We start from the raw sequence: 27,015 nt of genomic DNA, 5'->3' as shown, positions 1-27,015 counted from the left end.
ATCAAGGGCTGGTATAGAAGGTGAAGTATTTCGACTAATTTCGCTTTTCAGCTTCTTCAGGAAATACCAACATCTAAAATATATATAGATATAAATCACAATTGAATATACAACAACATAATAAGGTACAATTAAATAAAAGGGGAACATTTTTTCGAAATTACATTCAAGGTCTTACCAACGCGCCCAAGCTCCCAGGATAGTTCAGGTGACCGAAGGAAGCCTTCCCCGGCGGCTGGGAAAGGTATTGATCCCAACATTAGCCGATATCTGTGTAAAGATAGTTTACAGTTTTGAGGGATGTCCTGACCCAGGGAGGGTCTGTGTTGTACCAATTACCTTCCACTTCTTAGTAATAGACTTCAGTGTGCTTCTAGGCAATAATGTTTTTTTTTCCATCTCCTGACTTGCCTGTTTGCAACTTTATCCCAAAGATCTTTTGACAGTGCCTTGCCACTCAAAGTTGATTGCTTCAGTTGCACTGCAAAGGAATTAAAAACTCCAAGAAAGCTATTTTCAAGCTGAGCTAATCAAAAGGACCACAGCTGATCACAGTTTTAAGTCAAGTGGCTTTGTGTGCCATTGAGAAGGTGACACCTGACACAGTTTACAAGTCATTTTTAAGAAGGGGGGGGTGATCCTTTTTCCAACTCAGTGATTCTGTTTTTGATTTTTTTTAATTATATTCTGACATGTTGGTATTATATCTTTCACTTGGAGTAAATACAGCTGGATAAAACAAACGCTATATGTGTACGTCTTCATTTCAGCCTGAAAAGCAACAAATTGTGATTATTTTAGAGGGGGGTAATCCTCTTCTATACCCACTGTACATCCGATGCTTAAGGTGCCAGAACTGCATTCCCCCTCACCCCCCACCCCCTTTCCCCCTAAAAAAAAGCCCTGGATATGTTTACTAAGATCTCAAGACATATACAAATGCTAAGTAGGGGGATAGGCAGTTGGATGATGCTATGACATGTAACCAATTTTTTTTAACCACTTCCCACCCAGCCAATGTACATATACGGCCGGGTGGGAGCCGCCTCCTTCTGACTGGATGTTTAGGAACGTCCGTCAGAAGGAGGGGGATGCCGCGCAGCGGCGCGATCCCGATGAGCTCGTGTCACCCGGACACGGCGCATCTTGGATCGGCAGGAGGGCTCTGTGATTGGCCCTCCTGATCACATGAAGGCCGTGCCCAATCACGGCCGTCATGTGATGTAAACAAACAGCCGATTGATAGGCAATCGGCTCTCCTCTCCTCACACGGAAGTCGTCGCTGAGGAGAGGAGAGCAGATCGCTGCAGCTGGAAAAAAATAAAAAACGGAGTCGTGAATAATTACCATCAAAATAAAGCTCTATTTGTGCGAACAAAATGATAAAAATTTCATTTGGGTACAGTGTAGCATGACCGCGCAATTGTCATTGAAAGTGCGAGAGCGATGAAAGCTGAAAATTGGGCTGTAGTGGTTAAACAAATATTGTTTATTTTGTATAAATTACCAGAACAAAATAAAACAGTTCAATGAACGGTTTTAATGTGTTTCTAATAAAATTTATGGATTTTCAGAAAAAAAACATTGTTTGTGAATTTTCTGATCCTCTCGTAAATATAGAAAAAGTTCTTATCACTTTCCAACAGGCTTCTGACGTAAACTATAGTTGTGATATTTACTTACCTGGGATGTGGTGCTGAGATATAAATAGTTGGGAAATTAGCACCTTTAAATACTAAACTTGCTTCACCAAATATTCTTCAAGTTTATGTATAAAAATACACCCCAAAATAAATTGGAAACAAACAAATTGATGACAAATGTACATAGTAGTCACTGTTTCCTTTGTAGATATTATGGGAAAGGTCAGATGTCTGGAGGTGAGTCATGGGAAAGGACAATCTGCTCACAATACAGACCTCTATAAACCTTGTCTGGAGCTGACAACGTTCCTTTTAAAATTCCAACAACTCAAACAAGAGTTACCACCAGCTCACTATGCTTTATATCTGGATATGCTTGTTCCTGGGGCTTGCAGGTAAAATCAAATTACCATCACCCCTCATATCATTTCTGTTGTAGTTTAAATTAGAGATAGTGTTGTCTTGAAGTGCAATTATATCTAAAATATTTTTCCTGTTTTGGATAGAATATATAAGGATTAGAAACCTAAAAGGTTGTCATTACTGTAGGTGTCCCTGCTAGAGAAAGTGATCTTCTCAATGTCTTCTAGGCACCAATGCCATCAAGATAGTTAGTGTTGGGAAACCCAACATTTTAAAATGGTCATTAGAACAAAAGAGCAATGGTGACATTTTCCAAAGAGGACACCTGCTCCAGTGACCACTGTCCAAGATTTCCACTCGCCTCCTGTTGAATGCCTAAGATAGAAAGGAAAGATAAATCTCCCTTAATGGGAAATAGACATAAAATAATAAGATGGCAGATATATTAACCATCTCTTGCACTTTAAAAAAAAAAAAAGCTCTACATACAGTGCCTTGAAAAAGTATTCATACCCCTTGACCATTTTCCACATTTTGTCATGTTACAACCAAAAACGTAAATAGCACATCATTTTAAAGTGGAAGGAAAATGATAAATGGTTTTCAAAATGTGTTAGGCATAAATATGTAAAAAATGTGGCATGCATTTGTATTCAGCCCCCTTTACTCTGATGCAGGTAACTAAAATCTAGTAGAACCAATTGCCTTCAGAAGCCACCTAATTAGTAAATATTGTCCACCTATGTGTAATTTAATCTCAGTATAAATATAGCTGTTCTGTGAAGTCCTCAGAGGTCTGTTAGAGAACCTTAGTGAAAACAACAGTTTGTGATATGGCACACAAGGATATGACAATAACCAGGTTCACTACTGGAAGAAAGAGGGGGAGGGGAGGGGAAATAATGGGAAGAATGGGCAGTGAAAAAAAACAATAAGCTGGTTCAATCACCAATGGTCATAATAAAACAATGTTTTTTACGGCATATTTAAAAAAAAAAAAACAGTATAATAAAAATCAATGGGGGGGCTGCCAGTTCTGAGTTGAAATGCACAAAAAACTCTGGAATAGACAAGAAACAAAGGAACAGAGAAGCACGGATTATGAATGCAATGATATAAGGAGTGCTGGACATGACAGTGTGGATGAGGGACACAGAGGGTTAAGCTTTATGGGTGGAGTTCAGGAAAAGGTTTGCAGGAAACAAGTTCAGTGTAGGGGAGGGGTCACATAAAAGGGAGAGGTGTGGCTTTAAGGAATCATTCGGAGCCCAGTAAGACACAGAGGAGGCAGTTTTTCGCTGCTCCTCTGCTATGGCGGACCTCGAGGGACTCTTCGCACGGCTGCGACGGGCGGCGGAGGTGCACGGTGCGGACTGGCTGCGGGAACGTGTGGGTGACCTGGCGGACGGCGATGTGGACGGCGGCGGGACAGGTGAGGTTCCACTGCGCGCGCGGAGGTCTCGGCCTCCGGCGCGTTTTTCTCCTGGGCCTACTCCTCGGCCGCCTCGTGACTCCCGGAGCCCGGGGGTGGACCGATCGGTCCCCCCGGCAAAACGGCAGGTTCTCGGCTCCCCCCGGTCCGGGCGGTCGTTGCGCCGCCGACCGGAGGGGGGCGGGGCTTCGCGGCCGCATGGAAATGGCGCCGGGACCGCACGGGGCCCGGTGGAGGTGGGGGGGAGGGTGGATGGCTCTGGGTCGGCAGGCCAAGGGGGGGTGCACGTGGCGGGGGATCTGCGGCATGCTGGGTCTGGGGCCAGCATCCGCGCGGTGGGGGGGAGGGGGGCGCTCCGGGGGGGTCACATGCTGGAGGGGGGGGAGGGTGGGTCGCAGAAGGCTGCCAAGGTGCCTGGCAGGGCTGGTTTTAGACGCCGGCATGCCGGGGGCGGCGGGGGGAGGAGGACATTGCCTGCAGTCCCGGATCGCAGGGACCGGATGGACCGCGCGGAGCACAGGGGGATGGCCGCGTCCCCGGTGCGCGCTGGAGAGGTCGGTTCGGAGAGCGAGCTGTCCCAGGAGGAGGAGGGGTCCTTTTCTGCACCCGGACCGGTACCGGTCGCCGAGGCCCCTGGGGGCCCGGGTAAGTTGCGGGAGTCTACATTGCTGGCGGATGCCTTGCGGGATCTGATGGGGGTGGCGCAGGGGGGTGCGGTACCCACGGGATCCCGGGACGTATTGGGGGGGTTGCGGCAGGTTCAGCGCAGGGGGCGGGGCCTGTGGCCCCGGGGGGGCCGTCAGGTCAGTTGCAGGAGCTGTTGGGGGGGCTGCAGGCCCTGGTTGGTAAGTTTGCTGGGGGCTCCGGGTCGCCTCAGGTGGCCCCCTGGACGGGTAATGTGGGGGGGGCCGGGGGGGCGGAGGTCATTCCTGCGCGGGATTCACCGCCTGCTGCGGTGTCGGGGAGCATGGATGCGGGGGCCGTGGGCTCGGGGGTCCCCCCGGTGCCCGCGGACCCGGGGGCGCGGTCTGACCTGGTTAGGATCGCGGATGCTGCCCGGTGCGAAGTCTATGTTTGTTTCGAAGGCCCATTGGGGGCGCATTTGAAGCAGGAGGTGCGGGACAAGATCGGCAAGGGTGAGTATGTGGAGATTTTCTCTTTGCTCCCCCTCGAGAAATTTAATTTGGACAGGGTTAAGCCGGACAGTTCCAAGAAGGACGACGAGGAAAAACGTAGGTATCGGCTGATCCCGCGCACATTTGCAAATTGGCTTCAGGCGTTCGCTATCTTGGCTAGCGTGATAGGGGAAAAGAACCCCGAGCATTGCTCGGCGTTATTTTGTTACCTGGACGCGATTGGGGAGGCTCACCGAGTGTATGGAGGGCTGGCTTGGCTGCGCTATGATGAGCAGTTTCGTCAGCGTAAGGCAGTGCGGGCTGACCTGCGGTGGGATCACAAGGACATAAGCCTCTGGATGAGGCTTATGTCTGCTCCGCGGGCGCCCACTCCGTTTCTTCAGGGGGGGGCCGGGAGTGCGTCTTCCTCGGGACTGCCGGCCGGAAAGAAGTGGGGGGTGTGCTGGCCCTTCAATGAAGGGGCTTGTAAATTCGGAGGCGCGTGCCGCTTCAAGCATGAGTGCTCCGGGTGCGGCGGCACCCACCCCCTGTCCCGCTGTTTCAAAAAAGGTCAGCGTGCCGGTGCCGCCGGTCAAAAAAGGGATGACGCCGGTGAACCTGGGAAGGATGCTTCCTTTCCTAAATAGGTATCCGGATGGTGCGGCGGCGCGGGGGTTAATTCTGGGTTTTCGGGACGGTTTTAGGATTCCCTGTTCTTTGGGAGGGGTGCCGCCGTTGGCCAGGAATTTGCGTTCGGCTTTAGATCACCCGGGGGTGGTGGATGATAAATTGGGTAAAGAGGTGGCGCTGGGCCGGATGGGTGGTCCTTTCGAAGTGCAGCCGTGGGGGGACCTGGTGGTCTCCCCGTTGGGTGTAGTTCCTAAGAAGGAGCCGGGGAAGTTTCGCTTGATTCATCACCTGTCTTTTCCGAAAGGGGGGTCGGTCAATGATTTCATTGACCCGGAGGCGTGTACGGTTTCCTACACGTCTTTTGACGCGGCGGTACGGTGGGTCAGGCGGTATGGTCGTGGGGCTCTCATGGCCAAGGCGGATGTGGAATCGGCGTTTCGCCTTCTGCCGGTCCACCCGGACAGCTTCCGGCTGTTGGGATGCCATTGGCGGGGCAAGTTTTATGTGGACTTGTGCCTGCCCATGGGTTGTTCCATTTCATGCGCCTATTTTGAAGCTTTTAGTTCATTCTTGGAATGGGTGGTGAGAGATGTTTCGGGCCTGGAGTCGGTCATCCACTATTTGGATGATTTTCTGTGCGTGGGCCCGCCTGCCTCCAATGTGTGTGCGATTCTTCTGTCCACGTTGCAGCACATTGCGGGCAGGTTCGGGGTGCCGTTGGCGGGGGATAAGACGGAGGGCCCGGTGACGGAATTGAGTTTTCTGGGAATCGTGATTGATTCTATGGCAATGGAGTGTCGATTGCCAGAGAATAAATTACGGGATCTGCAGGCGGAGTTGGCAGGCATGCAGGGCCGGCCGAAGGTTCAGCTTCGGGCCCTGCAGTCCCTGTTGGGCAAGCTGAATTTCGCTTGCCGGATCATCCCTATGGGCCGTGTGTTCTGCCGACGGCTGTCGGGGGCCACTGCCGGGGTAACCGCCCCTACCCACTTCGTGCGTTTGCGAAGGGAACACCAGGAGGACCTGCGGGCTTGGCATGAATTTTTGGAGTCGTATAATGGGCGGGCTATGTGGATGTCGGGGCCAGTGAGCAACTTCGACGTGGAGTTGGTTACTGACGCGGCTGGCTCTACGGGTTATGGGGCTTTTTTCCCGGGGTCGGTGGAGTGCGGAACCTTGGCCACGCTCATGGGAGGTTGCGGGGTTGTTGGGCAATTTGGTTTTGCTAGAATTGTTCCCGATAGTGGTGGCATTGGAGTTGTGGGGGGCAGAGTTTCGTAATTTGAAGTTACGCATCAATTGCGATAACATGGGGGTGGTCCAGGTCCTCAATCGGATGACTGCTTCTTCCCCCCCGGTCATCCGGCTGCTGCGACACCTGGTCTTTCGCTGTTTGCGGCTCAATGTTTACGTTTATGCTGTGCACATACCTGGGGTGGAGAATTCTTTGGCTGACTCGCTCTCTCGTTTTCAGTGGGACAAGTTCCGGCAGCTGGCGCCGGGAGCGGAGGAGTCGGGGGCGCCATGCCCCGGGTGGATGTGGGAACTTCCCTTGGAATCGCCGCAGGTTGGTTAAAAAGGTCGTTGAGTGAGGCTACATGGTCCGCTTATTCTAGAGTGTGGGCGGAATGGTGGGCGTTCCTGCGGGAGGTTGGAGTGGCTGGTCGGGGCTCCGACCGGCGCTGGGTGGTATTGTACTGGGTTGCCCGGAACATTGAGACGGGCCTGTCTCCCGCATCTATTGAGCGGAAGCTGGCGGGGTTGGCCTTTTTGTTCAAACTGTGGGGGGAGCCGGACGGGACGAAGGATTTTTGGGTGAGGCAAACGTTGAAGGGGTACAGGAGGGATTGGAAGGGTAGGGATGCGCGCCGGCCGGTGTCATTTGACAATCTGGTGGCAATTTGTTCTCGGCTGGGGGACGTTTGCTCGTCTGCTTACGAGACCGTCCTGTTTACCGCAGCGTTTTCGTTGGCGTTTTATGGGGCTTTTAGGATTGGGGAGTTGGTGTGTCGCTCAAAACGGGTGGCTGGGGGTCTGTTGGATCAGGATGTGCAGGTGGTGGCGGATCGGGTGAGTATACGGTTGCGTAGGTCTAAGACTGATCAACGGGGCAAGGGAGTGGCGATTACGCTGCTCGCCCTGCCGGGCTCGGTAGTGTGCCCGGTGGCGGCGGTACGGGCTTTCCGGGCGGTGCGGCCTGGGAGGGCGGGCCCCTTTTTGGTGCACGAGGAGGGCTCTTTTCTATCCCGTTTTCAGTTTGTGTCGGTCTTTCGGCAATGCCTGAGGGCGGTGGGTTTGGATGAGCGGGACTACGCGTCCCACTCTTTTCGGATTGGGGCGGCCACGGAGGCGGCTCGATGTGGGCTGGAGGAGGCGGTGGTTCGCCGGATTGGTAGATGGGAGTCCCGGAGGTTCCGGTCCTATGTCCGGCCGCAGTTGCTACTGGGGTAAGGAGGGTGCGGCTGGGGGTTGTTTGCTGTGGGATTTATGGGGGGGAGGACTGTGCTTGTAACATTCCTTTGGTTGTTGTGTTATTTCTCTTGTTTTCATTCCAGATGGAGGTTCTCAACGCCTCGTTTGGATCCTGGGGCATTCGTACGTCTGCTGGGGGGCCAGGAGAGGTGATTGTGGTTGGGTTTCCCGGGCATGAGGTGGGAGCGTGTCATGAGGGAGGTGGAGCGTTTCGCTTTGAGGGATAGGCCCCCGGATGTGCTGGTTGTTCATGCGGGGGGCAATGACCTGGGAGTTCGGAAAGTGAAGGACATTTTGGCGGATATCAAGGCTGATGTGTTGCGCATGCGAGTCCTTTTCCCGGGCACCATTTTGGTGTGGTCAGACATTGTGGCCAGAACGGTGTGGCGGGGGGCCAGGTCTTTAGCCAGCCTTGAGAAAACCAGGATTAGGGTTAATAAGGTTGTTGGGCGGTTTGTAGTGCAGAACGGGGGCATTGTGGTAAGACACAGGGAATTGGAGGTTAATGTAGGGCTTTATCTTAGGCGGGATGGCGTTCATCTATCGGATGTGGGGATTGACCTCTGGTCCTTTGGCTTACAGGAGGGCATACAGAAAGCTCTTCGGGTGTGGGGCGGCCCTCAAGGTTGAGGGGGTCACCCTTTCGGGCTGTTGCGGTGTGTTTTCTGGTGGTTTCTGACGGTAGACAGGTACTCAGAAGGGATCTGAGGGTGTGGGGGGCTCATCTAACGATCGGCCCCTCTGGGTATTCCTGAACGTTGGAGGGAATACGGTTATGTTCACTGGCGGAAGTTGTCTCCGACCGGTCACAGGTGGAGGCCTTTGGGAAGTTGGTCAGGTGTACCGCAGTGATTGGGTATTGGCTTAAGTGTGGTCACCGTCAGAGATCACCAGAATGGGCAGTTAATGTTAATTAAAATGTGGTTTAATGTTAATAAAGTTATTTATATTTATATATTTATATATATATTTATATATTTATATATTTTCATATTTACAAGTTATTGGAGTAATTTTGAGTTATGTTTAATAAAGGCTGTTGTGGCCAGTTTACTCCAACCTATGGTGTGGTCTCGTTTCTAATAGATAAGGAATAGTATAAGGGGAACATTCAGACTACACTAGTCAAGAGAAGCACGGATTATGAATGCAATGATATAAGGAGTGCTGGACATGACAGTGTGGATGAGGGACACAGAGGGTTAAGCTTTATGGGTGGAGTTCAGGAAAAGGTTTGCAGGAAACAAGTTCAGTGTAGGGGAGGGGTCACATAAAAGGGAGAGGTGTGGCTTTAAGGAATCATTCGGAGCCCAGTGTGACACAGAGGAGGCAGTTTTTCCCACCCTCCCGCCCTATTGTTATGTGTTTGTTTTGTGGTGTTTTGTTGCTGGTCTTTTCTTCTTTTGCAGGTTTCGTCGGTTGTCACGGCAGCTGAAAGTTTTTCGTGTTGGCGGTGTGTTTTCTGGTGGTTTCTGACGGTAGACAGGTACTCAGAAGGGATCTGAGGGTGTGGGGGGCTCATCTAACGATCGGCCCCTCTGGGTATTCCTGAACGTTGGAGGGAATACGGTTATGTTCACTGGCGGAAGTTGTCTCCGACCGGTCACAGGTGGAGGCCTTTGGGAAGTTGGTCAGGTGTACCGCAGTGATTGGGTATTGGCTTAAGTGTGGTCACCGTCAGAGATCACCAGAATGGGCAGTTAATGTTAATTAAAATGTGGTTTAATGTTAATAAAGTTATTTATATTTATATATTTATATATATATTTATATATTTATATATTTTCATATTTACAAGTTATTGGAGTAATTTTGAGTTATGTTTAATAAAGGCTGTTGTGGCCAGTTTACTCCAACCTATGGTGTGGTCTCGTTTCTAATAGATAAGGAATAGTATAAGGGGAACATTCAGACTACACTAGTCAAGAACCCTCAAAGTGCAGTATAAAGGTCTTTGTTTAATAAAATAATAAAATCAGATTCACTCACAAACTTAGTGAAAAGTTAGGTATGTATAGGCATCATCTGCTGTGCGATCCAGAAGGAGAGGTCATGGGTTGTCATTAGGGCAGTGAAGGAGGCTTCCTGGAGTGGTCCCTGGTCCGGGCACACCGCTGGTGTGCGATGCTTCCAGGTAGTGTGGAACGCAGGTCCCTGGCGTACACTCCTGTCCCACTTCCTCCTTCCACCCAGGGACCATTAAGGCGACTCCTCCTGTCCACTCTGAAAGTGCAGAGCAACTCGCGCATGCGCCGTGCATGCCCGGCCATGAAGCTGAAAGCTGTTACGACCAGGGGAAGAGGAGTGATGCTCCGTTCGATCGCATCGCTGGACCGTGGAACAGGTAAGTGTCTGTTTATTAAAAGTCAGCAACTACACTTTTTGAACCTGCTGGCTTTTAACCACTTAACAACCGGCCCATAGCCGAATGACGGCTACAGGGCGGTTGTTTAACTCTGGGAGGACGTCATGTGATGTCCTCCCAGAATTCCGCTCTCACGCGCCCCCTGGGGCGCGCACTCGAGAGCATCCTGCGGACCCGGCGCATCACGAATCACGGTAAACGCCCACTCATCGCGGCCGTTTACCACGTGATCGCTCCGTTAAATGACGGAGTGATCACTTGTAAACAAACCGGCGTCATGTTATGACGCCAGTTCCTCCCTCCCCCTCTCTGTACTGATCGGTACAGCGGAGGGGGAAGAGATCGGTGTCAGCAGCGATGTGGGCTGCATCTGCAGTGCCCACATCGCTGCTCACCGAAATTTAACCCCTCAATTCCCTGCCATTACTCTGCAATACCCTGCAACACTCTGCAATACACTGCAACACCCGCCAATACCCCGCAACACTCTGCAATGCTCTGCAACACCCGCCAATACCCTGCAATGCTCTGCAACACCCGCCAATACCCTGCAACACTCTGCAATGCTCTGCAACACCCGCCAATACCCTGCAACACTCTGCAATGGTCTGCAATGCTCTGCAACACCCGCTAATAACCTGCAACACTCTGCAATGCTCTGCAACACTCTGAAACACCCGCCAATACCCTGCAACACTCTGCAATGCTCTGCAACACTCGCCAATACCCTGCAACACCTGCCAATACCCTGCAACACTCTGCAATGCTCTGCAACACCCCCCAATACCCTGCAACACTCTGCAATGCTCTGCAACACCCGCCAATACCCTGCAACACTCTGCAACACCCGCCAATACCCTGCAACACTCTGCAATGCTCTGTAACATCCGCCAATACCCTGCAACACTCTGCAATGCTCTGCAACACTCGCCAATACTCTGCAACACTCTGCAATGCTCTGCAACACCCGGCAATACCCTGCAATGCTCTGCAATGCAATACTCTGCAACGTCATACTCTGAGATACTCAGCCATACTCGGAGATACCCAGTCATACCCAGCCATACTCGGAGATACCCAGTCATACTCAGCCATAGTCGGTGATACCCTGCAATACCCAGCCATAGACATCCCCCCCTCCCGTCGCCCTCCGGTGCTTCTACCGACTCGCCAATACAATCAAAGCCAGAATCTTTTTTTTTTTTTCAGGCTTCCCAGCTTAGAGGTGAGATGTGGGGTCTTATTGACCCCACATCTCACTGTAAAGAGGACCTGTCATGCCATATTCCTGTTACAAGGGATGTTTACATTCCTTGTAATAGGAATAAAAGTGATCAAAAAAAATATTTTTGGGGAAAAAAATGTCAAACTAAAATAAATAAAGTAAAATGAATAAAAAAACATTTTTTTTTTAAAGCACCCCTGTCCCCATGTGCTCGCATGCAGAAGCGAACTCATACGTAAGTCCCGCCCACATATGAAAACGGTGTTCAAACCACACATGTGAGGTATCGCTGCGAACGTTAGAGCGAGAGCTAATTCTAGCCCTAGACCTCCTCTGTAACTCAAAACATATAACCAGTAAAAAAAAAAAAATCGTCACCTATGGGGATTTTTAAGTAGCAACGTTTGGCGCCATTCCACGAGCGTGTGCAATTTTGAAGAGTGACATGTTAGGTATCTATTTACTCAGCGTAACTTCATCTTTCACATTTATGCAAAAATTTTACTAACTTTATTGTGTTTTTTTTTTTTAAGCACAAAACTGTTTTTTTTTTCCAAAAAAAAGCATTCGAAAAATTGCTGCGCAAATACCGTGCGAGATAACTGTGCAACGACCACCATTGTATTCTCCAGGGTGTTTGCTAAAAAAACATATATAATGTTTTGGGATTCTATGTAATTTTCTAGCAAATAAATTATGATTTTTACATGTAGGAGAGAAATGTCAGAATTGTCCTGGGTGCTCCAGAACGCCTGATGGCGCTCCATGCATGTTGGGCCTCTGTATGTGGCCACGCTGTGTAAAAGTCTCACACATGTGGTATCGCCGTACTCGGGAGTAATAGCAGAATGTGTTTTGGGGTGTAATTAGTGGTATGCATATGCTGTGTGTGAGAAATAAACTGATAATATGACACAATTTTGTGAAAAAAAAAAGTAAAAAAAAATCTTGATTTTACAAAGAATTGTGGGAAAAAATGACAACTTCAAAAAACTCATCATGCCTCTTACTAAATACCTTGGAATGTCTTATTTCCAAAAAGGGGTCATTTGGGGGGTATTTGTACTTTTTTGGCATGTTAGGGTCTCAAGAATTGAAATAGGCCGTCAGTACTTCAGGTGTGATAAATTTTCAGATATTGGCACCATAGCTTGTGGACTCTATAACTTTCACAAAGACCAAATAATATCCACCAATTTGTACTTATTTTTACCAATGATATGTAGTAGTACCGTATATACTCGAGTATAGGCCGACCCGAATATAAGCCGAGGCCCCCAATTTACCCCCAAAAAACTGGAAAAAATTATTGACTCGTGTATAAGCCGAGGGTGAGACATGCCTGTCCATCCCTGTGTGTCCGTCCATCCCTGTGGGTCCATCCATCCCTGTGTGTGTGTCCATGCATCCGTGTGTGTGTGTGTGTGTCCATGCATCCGTGTGTGTGTGTGTGTGTGTCCATGCATCCGTGTGTGTGTGTGTGTGTGTGTGTGTGTGTGTCCGTGCAGCCTACCTGTGTCCAGCCTGCCTGTGTCCGTCCAGCCTGTGTCCGTCCAGCCTGCGTCCCGTCCAGCCTGCGTCCCGTCCAGCCTGCGTCCCGTCCAGCCTGCGTCCCGTCCCGGCCCGGCCCGTCCCGGCCCGGCCCGTCCCGTCCCGGCCCGTCCCGTCCCGAGCCGAGCCTCCGTCCTTCAGCTCTTCGTCGGCGGCCATTCTAGGATTCAAAAGCCGCGCCTCCGTCGGTGATAGGCGGAACACTCAATTTCCCACTGACTGCTGTTCCGCCTATCGGATGTCCGTGATAGGCGGAACACTCAATTTCCCAGCAGCCTGTGTTCCGCCTATCACGGGCATCGTCTCATCCTCGTCCGTAGTACGAGGATGAGACGATGTCCGTGATAGGCGGAACACAGGCTGCTGGGAAATTCAGTGTTCCGCCTATCACAGGCGAAGGCGGAGGCGGAGGCGCGGCGTTTGAATGTTAGAATGGCCGCTGTCTGTCTGCTCGATACGCTGATCGAGCAGGCAGACAGCGATGACTCGAGTATAAGCCGAGGGGGGCACTTTCAGCCTCAAAAAAGAGGCTGAAAATCTCGGCTTATACTCGAGTATATACGGTATACATTTTGGCCAAAATTTATGAAGAAAAAATTACTAATCTGCTAAATTTTATAGCAGAAACAAAGAAAAATTTTTTTTTTTTTTTACAGAATTTTCTGTATTTTTTCTTTTATAGCACAAAAAATAAAAAAACCGAGTGGTGATTAAATACCACCAAAAGAAAGCTCCATTTGTGTGAAAAAAAGGATAAAAAATTCATATAGGTCCAGTGTTGCATGAGTAATTGTCATTCAAAATGTGAGAGCACCGAAAGCTGAAAATTGGTCTGGTTATTTAAGGGTGTTTAAGTGCCCAGTGGTCAAGTGGTTAATAAACATAAAAAGCCTGGAACTCCGCTTTAAGTCACATCAAATACATTTTTTACACTTACACATAACCTTGCAAAGCATTTTGTTATGTCTATTTTAGAATTATAATATCAAAAGGGATAAACAAGGAAAGTTAGAGCTTGCATACACTTTAAGCCAAAACGTTTGCTGTGCCCTGCAAAGCAGTCGTTGGTTTGTTCTGGTTTCTTGTCTTCATCACGCTTTCTCTGCTACCATTTTTTATTTTTTTTGATGATTGTATTAGAACAGGGAAGGGTTGTACATTCTGTCAGGTGTGTATTGCTGTCCATTAGAGATGGCCTTGGGGTTCGCCCGGCGGTCAGTTCGCGGCAAACTTTGCTCGTTCGCATTTCGCCAAACCGGCGGACTTATGGCGCTATTCACGCTGGACATATTTATTTACATTGTGAAGAACTTTGACCCCTGACACATCTATCATGGGGTACAGGACAGCCAATTGAGACATTTCAGCACATGGACATACCCCCTACCTTTTAAATAGACCTGATCTGTCGGCCATTTTACATTCTGTCTTTTGTCAGTGTAGGGAAAGGACGCTGTATGGAGCAGGGACAGTCAGTCTGTAATCACTAGCTATTGGGTCCACAAAAGTCCTTTTAAGGACTGGTATAGGTGTACAGTATACAGGGTTGTAATACACTTAAAATATACTTTCTTTCAAATATAGAAAGCATATTATAGTGCACTGCAGTGCTGACCGATTCTGCAGCTGTCTTTTCTCAATGTATGGATAGAGTTTGCTGTTTGGAGCAGGGACAGTCCGTAATTCACTAGCTAGCTACTATTAGGTCCACAAACGTCCTTTTAAGGACTGGTATAGGTGTACTATTTGGTTTGCAGTATATAGGGGTGTAATACACATATAAAATACTTTCAAATATAGAAAGCATAGTATAGTGCATTTCTACTGTGCAGCATTGTGACTGCTGAGCGGTTCTGCAGCGATACTACAAAGAGTGACAAACGCAATTAGAAAAAAGTATTATAACTGGTGTGATAGACCAGTGGCCCCCAAAAACAACAGATTGAAGCGGGGTGTTATATACCCTCTTCCACATACATACTGCACTTCTCTAGAGACTTTTTGTCACAGGGTCATTTAAAAAATGACAGGCAGAGGAAGAGGCAGGCCATTCCGCAGGGGTGGTAGGGGTAGGGCAGGAGCAACAGGCTTGAGCCAAAGTGGGAAATTGCAGAAGGTGCGTTAGATTACGTCAAAGGACACACCAGACTTAGTTGAGTGGCTCACTCAGCCTTACTCTTCTGCACCCTCCTCATCCTCTCGATCTGCACCCTCTTCACTCTCTGCTGTGTGCATTCCCAAAAACACTACCACCACCATATACCTTCCGTTTGAGTCACAGGAATTATTTTCCCATCCATCACAAGACATTTCCGATGCGCAGCCATTCTTGGCATTGGATCAGGAAGAGGAGGTAGCAGAAATTGGCATTCAGCAGTCTGACGACAGTACCCAGATCAGCCCAAGAAGGTTGGTCCCCGCTGTTGCTGCCTACTCTGAGATCTCCAATTATAGCAGTGGGGAAGGTGACGTGGATGATGACGTGTCTAAGGACGTCACATGGGTGCCCACAAGAGAGGAAGAGGAGGGGAGTTCAGAGGGAGATATGGACCAGCAGATAGGGAGGAGAAGCAGGCGGAACTTACATTGCACAGGAGGGACAAACCATACTGCTAATGTATCAGGAGCGAGCCATCAACCATGTATGGTCACATCTGGCACTTCCAGGACGCCGGCACATGGATCCGCAGTGTGGGATTTTTTAACGTGTCCTCTGCTGACAATAGTGTTGCTATCTGCAGCCTTTGCAGTCAACGCATAAGTCGCGCCAATACTCACCCAGGGACGACCGCCTTAAGAAGGCACATGAGCTGCCATCACCAAGCCCAGTGGGAGCAACGGAACCCACAAAGCCACACTCCATCCTCTCACCATCCAGCCTCTTCTACTTCTTCTCCTCTCTCCTCAGAATTGTCTCCACTCCACCTTTCATCATGCCGTCCTCACGTTTTTCTGCAAAAAGGCAGGCTTCCGTGGGCCAAATATTCGAGCGTAAAAATATGATGACGCCGGATAACCCTCTTGCCCATCGGTTGACCACTGGCTTGTCAGAACTGATAGCCCGCCAACTACTGCCATATAAACTGGTGGACTTGGAGGCCTTTCGAAAATTTGTGGCCATTGGAACACCACAATGGAAGGTCCCAGGAAGGAAGTATTTCTCACAGAAGGGCATCCCAGAGCTATATGGCCATGTTCAGCGGCAAGTGAATGTATCTCTGGCACACAGTGTCAGGGCCAAGATACATGACCACAGACACGTGGTCTACAGTAGCAAACACGGGCAGGGAAGGTATATAACTTTTACTACCCACTGGGTGAACCTTCTGACGGCCGTCTAGCATGTAACCCGTGGCACCCATGTAGATTTGGTTTTACAGCCACGGATTGCATGCAGACCTGCCTCCCGCAGCAAGTTGCTGGTGTCAGTGCTCTCTATCTCGGTGCTGGTGTCAGTGCTCAGTCTCTATCACGGTGCTGGTGTCAGTGTTCTATCTCAGTGCTGGTGTCAGTGAGGGAGATAGCAGCGAGATGCCAATCAGCAGGCAGTGCCAGCACCATGGCTGAGGATCAGCACTGGACTGGCACCTCCAGACCACCGTAGTGGAGCCCTGCATAGGTGGGGGTAAGGGCTGGGCAGAGGGAGGGGTCAGGGGCTCAAGCACAGGTTTGCACACTGGGACACTGGACCAGGACTGCGCTGCCCTGACTGTGGCACTGATCATCTCCTGCACCCCCTTCATAGCCTGGCCTCTCCTCCATGGCTTTCATGCGCTCCTGCATTTACAAAATTTCACAGATAAAAAAAAGAATGCTTGTCGTTGTCGATCCCAGATTCACTTAATACTTCTGGTATGTCAGTGTCCATGTTGTGGGACTATGTGTGTACAGCTAGTAAGTATTTTGTGGCTGAAAATATGACCTGGAGGTTTTTAACGTTCGCCTGCCATTAAAGTGAATAGGGTCCATCGCGAACCGAATGGGCACATTTGCGGATCACGTTTGCGAAACTTCCCGTCAGAAGTTCGTCCATTACTACTGTCCATTTCCTATTGCAAGATTTTCTTTCACTTTCACTGAACACAATTACTTTAGCTGAAACTGCACTTTAATAGAATATCTTTTTGTTTTTTCAAATGTAAAAAAAAAAAAAATAATAATATGGCTTTTGTCATCTCCTAAAATAATGTAAATGTTGATGAAAAAATGTTGAAGTGTATCACATTACTCATATCCTAAATTGCACTGCATTATAGTTAATAACAATATATTATACTTTTTTTTGTGAAATATGCAACATTATAACAGTGTCTTAATCTCCCTGTTTTGTCAGACTCCACCTGTAATGCTTCTTATCCAAAACAAATCACTGCAAATATGTTTTGTGCTGGTTACCTAGAAGGTGGCAAAGACTCATTCCAGGTGAGTATTAAAGATATATATTGCATTTTTAGGATGATAAGTAGGGATGAGCCGAACACCCCCCGGTTCGGTTCGCACCAGAACTTTCGAACGGACCCCAAATTCGTACGAACGTTAGAACCCTATTGAAGTCTATGGGACTCGAACGTTGGAAATTAAAAGTGCTAATTTTAACGGCTAATATGCAAGATACTGTCCTAAAAAGCATTTGGGGACCTGGCTCCTGCCCCAGGGGACATGGGTCAATGCAAAAAAAAGTTTTAAAAACGGCCGTTTTGGCGGGAGCACTGATTTTAATGACGATTAAAGTGGGAAAAAAAAGTGAAATATTCCTTTAAATATGGTGCCTGGGGGGTGTCTGTAGTATGCCTGTGAAGTGCCATGTGTTTCCCGTGTTTAGAACAGTCCCTGCACAAAATGACATTTAACGGAAATAACGTCATTTACAGCTGCTTGCGGTTTTAATGTTATATCTGGTTCCTGCAATATGGTTGAAAATCATTGAGAAAAATGGCATGGGTAGCCCTCCCTGCCCATTACCAGCCCCTTTGGGTCTTGTACGCATATTAAGGGGAACCCCGTACCCATATTAAAAAAAGGAAATGCGTGTGGCCCCCAGGCCCTATATACTCAGAACAGCAGTATACAGGCGGTGCAAACAAGACAGGGACTGTGTAGGTTTGTTGTGTTAAGTTCAATCTGTTTGTTATTTTCAACTGGTACATTTTTAAAGTGTAGCTCCAGTCAAAAAAACTTTTTTTAAGCTTTTTGGAAAACATAGGGAAGGGTTATCACCCCTGTATAATTTGTTTTGTCGCCCATCTTTTTTCATCTCACTTGCTGTTGTCTCCTTCCGTTTGCAAGTAGGAGATGTTTGTAAGTTGGATGCTTGAAAGTAGGGGCCTGCCCTATATGCTCTGCAGAAATGGCGGAACAAGGTGTTGGTTTTGCCACAACATTGTAAGCCCTCAAAGTGACTCTTGCTGGGCGCTGGAGCGCCTTGCTGTGAACGATTATATCAAGAATTGTAATTACATGCCATTGTTGAACAGTGGTAGAAAAATTGACCTTTGGTGGTTGTGGTGCTGGTGCCACAACACTATAAGTCCTCACAGTTACTCTGGGTGGGCACAGGAAGGGGCCCTCCTGTGAAATATTATATCAAGAATTGTAATTACATGTCCCTGTTAAACAGGGGCAGAAAAATTGGGCCTTAGGCACTGGTGCTGGTGCCACCACACTGCAACCTCTCCCATATACTCTAGTTTTATTGCAGGAATTAGCCCTGCTGCAAAGCATTGCATCAAAAATTATAATTAAACGCCCCTGTTAAACAGGGGCAGAAAAATTGGGCTGATGGCATCACCCAGAAACAGAAATGTTCTTCCAACATATCATCGGAGGAGGAAGAGGATAGACAATCAACATAACAGGACAGTCACTCAGCATCAGCATAGGCAGTCCTGAAGGGATGCGATATTTCCCAAAAAATTATTCGGTTACATCAGCTTCAGGTGCTTGGTAGCTGTGGGTGATCCAAGACTGATTCATCTTGATGAAGGTCAGTCGATCAACTGATTCGGTAGACAGCCGCACCCTGTGATCGGTAACAAAGCCACCAGCAGCACTGAAGGTGCGTTCCGAAAGAACGCTGGATGCAGGACAGGCCAGTAGCTCAATTGCATACTGTGCAAGCTCTGGCCAGTGATCCATCCTCAAGACCCAGTAAGCCAGAGGATTTTCGGTGGGAAAGGTGTCCAAGTCTGACCTTGCCCCTAGGTATTCCTGCACCATGTAAATCAGACGCTGGCGATGGTTGCTGGAACCGATCATACCTTGGGGCTGCAGACTAAAAAATTGTCTGAAAGCATCAGTCAGACGGCCACCTTCTCCACCGCTCCTTCTGACCGATGCCTCAGCAACACGTTGTCCAGGACCAGGAGTTTGTAACCTCCCAGTCTCTGGGAACGCATTGCACAGACCTTTCTGCAAGGCCTCCCGGAGATGTCTCATCCTCTGCTCCCTCTGCGATGGCAAGATAAGGTCGGCAACCTTACCCTTGTACCGTGGATCAAGGAGAGTGGCCAGCCAGTAATGGTCCCTCTCCTTGATCCGAAGAATACGAGGATCCTTCCGCAGGCTTTGCAGGATCAGGGAGGCCATGCAGCGTAGGTTAGCTGAGGCATTCAGTCCGGAGTCCTCTGGGTCACTAAGGACAACATGATCCGCAGCTACCTCCTCCCAGCCACGTACAAGTCCACGTGTTTCTTGAGACTGTAAATCATCCCTACAAGACTGCTGCTGCTGCTGCTGATGCTGAGTGCCAGCCTCCACCTCCATGCTGACACAATCATCCTCCTCCTCCTCTTCCTCCTCCTCCTTATCCTCTTTCTGTGTGATGGGTGGCACAGCAGGAACACTGTCTGGATAAAGGGGGCCTTGAGAGGCAAGGAAGTCCTCCTTTTCCTGCCTCTGTTCTGCCTCAAGTGCCCTGTCCATTATTCCACGCAGCGTATGCTCCAAGAGGTGGACAAGAGGTACAGTGTCACTGATGCATGCACTGTCACTGCTCACCATCCTTGTGGTCTCCTCAAACGGTGACAGGATAGTGCATGCATCCCTGATCATGCCCCACTGGCGTGGTGAGAAAAATCCGAGCTCCCCTGACCCTGTCCTGGTGCCGTAGTCGCACAGGTACTCATTGATGGCCCTCTGCTGCGTGTGCAGCCACTGCAGCATGGCCAACGTTGAGTTCCACCTGGTGAGCATGTCACATATAAGGCGGTTCTTGGGCAGGTTCAACTCCTTTTGGAGCTCAGCGAGCCGAGCACAGGCATTAAATGATCGGCGGAAATGCACACAGACTTTCCTGGCCTGCTTCAGGACATCCTGTAAGCCGGGGTACCTGCCCAAGAACCGCTGCACCACCAGGTTAAGGACGTGAGCTACACAGGGCACATGGGTCAGTTGTCCCTGTCGGAGGGCGGAGAGGAGGTTGGTGCCATTGTTGCAAACCACCATTCCTGGCTTAAGCTGGCATGGCATCAACCAGCTCTCGGCCTGCCCCTGCAGAGCTGACAAAACATCCGCCCCAGTGTGGCTCCTGTCCCCCAAACAAACCAGCGCAAGCACGGCATGGCATCGTTTTGCCTGCGTACTTGCGTAGCCCCTGGAACGCCTACGGAGCACCGCTGGTTCTGAGGACAGAGCACTGGAAGAGGCCATGGAGGAAGAAGAAGAGGAGGGGGTGGAGGAGAGAGGTGTGTCACAACCAATAGTAGCATTTTGGAGGCGTGGTGGCGGAACAACCTCCAACACTACTGCACCTTGTCCTGCATCATTCCCAGCTGCCAGAAGAGTGACCCAATGGGCCGTGAAAGACAGGTAACGTCCCTGTCCATGCCTGCTGGACCATGAGTCAGCGGTAATATGCACCTTACTGCTGACCGCCCTCTCCAGCGAGGCAAGGACATTGCCTTCCACATGCCGGTAGAGAGCCGGAATCGCCTTCCGTGAGAAAAAGTGGCGTTTGGGGACCTGCCACTGAGGAGCCGCACATTGTACAAACTTCACGGAAGGGGGCCGAGTCTACCAACTGAAAAGGCAGCAGTTGAAGTGCTAGCAATTTAGCCAAGCTAGCATTCAACCGCTGGGCATGTGGATGGCTGGGAGTGAACTTCTTTCGCCGGTCCAGCAGCTGGGGCAGGGACATTTGCCTGCTATAATCGGACGTGGGTGTACTGCTAGCAGAGTGCCCGGAAACACTTGGCTGTGACACACCTAATTCTACACCTTCATTCCTCTCAGAGCAGGTTTCAGAGAGCACTGAAGGTCTAGTGGGGTTGGAGATGCCAGCTGATGAGGAGCAAGGAGAGGGCCGCTTTGTTCTTTGGTGTGGGTCTTTGAGGTACGCTTGCCACGAGCTGCATGGCAGGTCAACATATGTCTGGTCAAGCATGTGGTGCCCAAGCGGCTGATGTTTTGGCCACGCGAGATACGCTTGAGACATATGTTGCAAATAGCAGCGGTGCGATCTGATGCACTCGTCTCAAAAAAGGCCCACACCAAAGAACTTTTAGCATAACGTGCAGAGGCAGCGCCCTGCACAGGCGGAGCTCTGCAGTGTGATTCAGTCAGTGTGCTGCCCCTAAGCTGGCCCCCGGAGGGCATCCTGCCTCCTCCTCCTCCTCCTCCTCCTCTCTCCTACCAGGCACCCACGTGGAGTCAGTGCCCTCATCATCCCCTCCCTCTTCATCGCTGTAGCAAACCTGGCAGTATGCTGCAGCTTGTGGAACATGACTGCCAGATTGCTGTCCTTCTTGAGCATCCCCTCTCTCTGCATTCACGCTACTGCCTTCCTCTAGCTGAGTGTCATCATCAGAGGCTACAAAACACTGGGCATCCTCCTGGAGCATGTACCCAACACTGTGCTCAAAGAGTTCAGGAGACTCCTCAGGAGGACGTGGTGGGTCTAGGGAAGGAGTCACTGATGATGACATTGAGAGGAGGGAAGACGATACGTTGGCAGCTGCTTTGCTAGTACCCTGAGACTGGGTGAGAGAGGATGAGGAGGATGAAGAGGGCTTGGTCATCCACTCTACCAAGTCGTTGGCATGTTGCGGCTCAACATGTCCAGCTGCCGAAAAGAAGGACAAGCGTGTCCCATGGCCACGTGCTGATGACAATGCACCGCGTCCATGACCAGCACTGTTGTCTCTAGACACAGAGCCTGCTTGCCCTCTTTTATCGGCTCGCGCCTGTCTGCCTCTCCTTGCTGGCCTTCCAGACATGGTAATGGCCTGAAGGGATTTGGGTAAAAAGCAGTTGGGTAGTGTATATTGTGCTAGAGGCACACAACACCCACTAACTCCTGCAGATGCCTTTATTATAGAACACCAGAGATAAAGGGGTATATACAGATGTATACTGTGCTGTGCTGGAAGCACACACAACTTCCAATAACTCCTGCAGATGGCAAGTGGGCTCAAATAGAGAACAGCTATGTAGGTGGATATAGCGGTATGTACTGGGTACAGAGCACGCAGACAGCACGCACTAGCTCCTACTACTGACTGCAAGCTCTATTATAAAAGATAGATCACTAGCTATATAGGTGAGGTGAATATAGCGGTGTATACTGCGGTCAGGGCACGCAGACAACAACCACTACACAACAGCAAGATCGAAAATCGGCCGAAAACGATCGGTGTGTACTGTGTTGAAGGTACACAGAACACCCACTGCTTCAGACGCCAACACACTACACAAGGCCGCCGCGCTGGCGGCCTTATATATTGTGGGGCATGCACTACACAGCCTGAGCTATGATTGGCCACAGGCATCCTGCCTGTGGCCAATCATGGCTCTCCTCGCTGCTGGCGCTGTGATTGGCCAAGCATGCGGGGTCACAGTGCATGCTTGGCCAATCATGAGCCAGCAATGCACTGCGCCATCGCAGTGCATTGTGGGCCGTGAGCACCACACGAATTTGGCGCAAACGGACCAAAATGTTCGGACTTCGCCGAACGGACGAACAGCCGATGTTCGAGTCGAACGTATGTTCGACTCGAACACGAAGCTCATCCCTAATGATAAGTATATCCATAGCAGACCATATGGCTGCTAAAGGACCATGGGCAGAACTACTGCCTTGGCTATGGGGCCCAGGGCAGAGAGGGGCCTGGTCAGGACCAGAAGCGACAAGTTGTGCCACTTAACCACTTGAGCTTAGGAAGATTTTAACCCCTTCATGACCAGGGCATTTTTTGCTATTCAGCACTGTGCTATTTAACTGGCAATTACGCGGTCATGCAATACTGTACTGTTACATTTTTATAATTTTTTTCAAACAAATAGAACTTTCTTTTGGTGGTATTTGATCACCACTGGGTTTTTTATTGGGTGGACAGTAGAGGTAGCTGCCAGGCATAGTGTTGTCGTGTGGGGGGGGGGGGGGGGGGGATTATAAAATATAACTGAAAAAGAATTCAATAAATGGAATGTACCAGTATAAAAGGTTTTGCTTAGGTTTTGGGGTACTTTAACCACTTTCAGACCGGACCATTTTGCTGGTAAATGACCAGAGGTCTTTTTACAATTTGGCACTGAGCTGCTTTAACTGGTAATTGCGCGGTCATGCAATGTTGTACCCAAACAAAATTTGCGTCCTTTTCTTCCCACAAATAGAGCTTTCTTTTGATGGTATTTGATTGCCTCTGCGATTTTTATTTTTTGCGATATTAATGGAAAAAGACCGCAAATTTTGAAAAAAAATGATATTTTCTACTTTTTGTTATTAGAAAAATCCAATAAATTCAATTTTAGTCATACATTTAGGCCAAAATGTATTCAGCCACATGTCTTTGGGAAAAAAAAAGTCAATAACTGTATATTTATTGGTTTGCGCAAAAGTTGTCACATCTACAAACTAAGGTACGTTTTCTGGAATTTACGCAGCTTTTAGTTTACGACTGCCTATCTCAGTTCTTGAGGTGCTAAAATGGCAGGGCAGTACAAAACCCCCCCAAATGACCCCATTTTGGAAAGTAGACCCCCTAAGGAAATTGATAAGTGGCATGTTGAGCCCATCGAATATTTTATTTTTTTGCCTCAAGCGATTGAATAATGACAAAAAAATTTTTTTTTTTTTTTTTTTACACAAAGTTGTCACTAAATGATATATTGCTCACACATGCCATGGGCATATGTGAAATGACACCCCAAAATAAATTCTGCTGCTTCTCCTGAGTACGGGGATACCACATATGTGGGACTTTTTGGGAGCCTAGCCGCGTACGGGGCCCCGAAAGCCAAGAACCGCCTTCAGGTTTTCTAAGGGCGTAAATATTTGACTTCACTCCTCACTACCTATTACAGTTTTGAAGGCCATAAAATGCCAAGATGGCACAAAACCCCCACAAATGACCCCATTTTAGAAAGTAGACACCCCAAGCTATTTGCTGAGAGGCATGTTGACTCCATGGAATATTTTATATTTTGCCACAAGTTGCGGGAAAATTACAAACTTTATTTATTTTTATTTTTTTTTCACAAAGTTGTCACTAAATGATATATTGCTCACGCATGCCATGGGCATATGTGAAATGACACCCCAAAATAAATTCTGCTGCTTCTCCTGAGTACGGGGATACCACATATGTGGGACTTTTTGGGAGCCTAGCCGCGTACGGGGCCCCGAAAACCAAGCACCGCCTTCAGGCTTTCTAAGGGCGTTACAGTTTTGAAGGCCATAAAATGCCAAGATGGCACAAACCCCCCCCCCCCAAATGACCCCATTTTGGAAAGTAGACACCCCTAAATTTAGGGGTACACTAGTGAGACTAGGTAATAAATGGCGGGTGCCCTGAAACTATAAAAAAATAACTAACCAACCAGCGTCACCTGTAACAGTTATATGGTGATCACTGGTGAAAGGGTTAACTAGGGGGCAATCAGGGGGCTTTATGCGGTAGTATATGGGGGTCCCTGGCGCTATAAAAAGTTGCGGCGAACCTAAATACCTACCTGCCTAACTAGCGTCACCTGTGACACTAATACAGCGATCAGAAAAACGATCGCTTATTAGGCTGGGTTCACACTGGAGCGATGCGGGAACGCCACGAATCCGCGGCGGGTTCCCGCATCGCATGCCTCCCGGCGGCAGTTCACACTGCCCTATGCGAACTGCTGGGAGTGTCAGTGAAATGTTAATGACACCCCCAGATCAGTTCGCATATCGCAGTGCGATCTGCAAACTCGGATCGCGTGGTGTGAACACCCATGCGATCCGATTCTGCTGCGGACCAAAAAAAGGGTCCCGTGCGAGTTTGCGGCGGGTGCGGCGGGTGCGACACGAATTCAGCCATACTATCTGTATGGCTGAACTCGAATCGCACAGAGATCGGATGTGATTTGCACTGCAGTGCGGTGCGAATCACATCCGTTCTCAAACCGCTGCAATGTGAACCCAGCCTTAGTGACACTGGCGACGGGGGGTGATCACGGGGTTAAACCTTTATTGGGGGGGTTAGGGGGGTACCTTAGAACTAAAGGGGGCTAACCCTAACTGCCCTAACAGTTATTACAGTCACAAATGACACCCGCCGGGTGATCAGGGGGTTAAACCTTTATTAGGTAATAAATGGCGGGTGCCCTGAAACTATAAAAAAATAACTAACCAACCAGCGTCACCTGTAACAGTTATATGGTGATCACTGGTGAAAGGGTTAACTAGGGGGCAATCAGGGGGCTTTATGCGGTAGTATATGGGGGTCCCTGGCGCTATAAAAAGTTGCGGCGAACCTAAATACCTACCTGCCTAACTAGCGTCACCTGTGACACTAATACAGCGATCAGAAAAATGATCGCTTATTAGGCTGGGTTCACACTGGAGCGATGCGGGAACGCCACGAATCCGCGGCGGGTTCCCACATCGCATGCCTCCCGGCGGCAGTTCACACTGCCCTATGCGAACTGCTGGGAGTGTCAGTGAAATGTTAATGACACCCCCAGATCAGTTCGCATATCGCAGTGCGATCTGCAAACTCGGATCGCATGGTGTGAACACCCATGCGATCCGATTCTGCTGCGGACCAAAAAAAGGGTCCCGTGCGAGTTTGCGGCGGGTGCGGCGGGTGCGACACGAATTCAGCCATACTATCTGTATGGCTGAACTCGAATCGCACAGAGATCGGATGTGATTTGCACTGCAGTGCGGTGCGAATCACATCCGTTCTCAAACCGCTGCAATGTGAACCCAGCCTTAGTGACACTGGCGACGGGGGGTGATCACGGGGTTAAACCTTTATTGGGGGGGTTAGGGGGGTACCTTAGAACTAAAGGGGGCTAACCCTAACTGCCCTAACAGTTATTACAGTCACAAATGACACCAATGCAAAAAAAAAAAAAAGCAATTGGTGTCACTGTGACTGGGGGGGCAGGGGTAATTGGGGGGGTGATCGGGGGGTAAAGGGGGGGTGTGAGTGTGCCTGGCATGTTCTACTGTATGTGTGGTGTGTTGGTGCAACTCACCGAACCTCTCTCCTCGGTGCCGGAACGAAAAATACCGACACGGAGGAGAGAATACATCACTTCCTCTCCTGTGTTTACATTACAGGAGAGGAAGTGATGTCACGAAGGATTTCCATTCGTCGAGAGCGATCGCGAGGGGGTGGCCATGAATGCGCCGCATTCTTATTAATCTATATATCTAATTTTTGGTGCAGAGATCACTTTTTTATGCTGGCTGCTTCCTATGTACATCATTTTTTTCTCCTATGACATTCTAGGTGGAGCGCACTAGTTTTTCCCTTTACATGAATGAATGGCCGCCCCCTCATCCCGGATCGCTCTCGAAGGAATGCCGACCGCCGCAGGCACCGGGGGGGGGCCCGATCGGGCCCCCCACCCGCGGGCAGGCAGGGACTTATATATACGCCCATATGCCTGCCCGTGCCATTCTGCCGACGTATATCGTCGTGCGGCGGTCGGCAAGTGGTTAAGAAGCTGGAGGGTGGTTTATCCCACACAAGTAAACACAAAACCTATTAGTACTTAAGGACTTTCCTGCACTGATGTACCTCTTGTTTCATAGGGGGATTCTGGTGGACCACTGGTCTGCAATGGAGAGCTGTATGGAGTGGTCTCCTGGGGTAAAAACTGTGCAGAACGTGGAGTTCCTGGTGTCTACAGCAAAGTCTGTATCTATTCTGACTGGATTAAGAATGTTACGGAGAATAACTGAAGCCTATGTTACACCAAAGCAAATGTAAAATAAAGCATAGCAAATGTTCCCAGCA

The 27,015-nt window shown here is 49.3% G+C and overlaps 1 protein-coding gene and 1 long non-coding RNA gene across 2 annotated transcripts; both read left to right on the top strand.

The window, feature by feature from the left end:
- Positions 1–1,960: 1,960 nt before the first annotated feature.
- On the top strand, positions 1,961–27,015 carry LOC143933203 (uncharacterized). Its single transcript, XR_013263040.1, has 2 exons — positions 1,961–2,038; positions 26,811–27,015. It is a non-coding gene; the product is annotated as an uncharacterized LOC143933203 (long non-coding RNA).
- Positions 3,836–7,701, top strand: LOC143933987 (integrase/recombinase xerD homolog). Its single transcript, XM_077457215.1, has 2 exons — positions 3,836–4,083; positions 6,658–7,701. The coding sequence occupies exons 1-2, from the start codon at positions 3,939–3,941 to the stop codon at positions 7,632–7,634; spliced, it is 1,122 nt and encodes a 373-aa protein (XP_077313341.1). The 5' UTR covers positions 3,836–3,938; the 3' UTR covers positions 7,635–7,701.

Source organism: Lithobates pipiens, unplaced genomic scaffold, assembly GCF_037356315.1.
Source record: "Lithobates pipiens isolate NorthernLeopardFrog02 unplaced genomic scaffold, aLitPip1_a1.2 Scaffold_27, whole genome shotgun sequence".
Classification (NCBI taxonomy): domain Eukaryota; kingdom Metazoa; phylum Chordata; class Amphibia; order Anura; family Ranidae; genus Lithobates; species Lithobates pipiens.
This window is presented reverse-complemented; position numbering and strand designations above follow the sequence as displayed.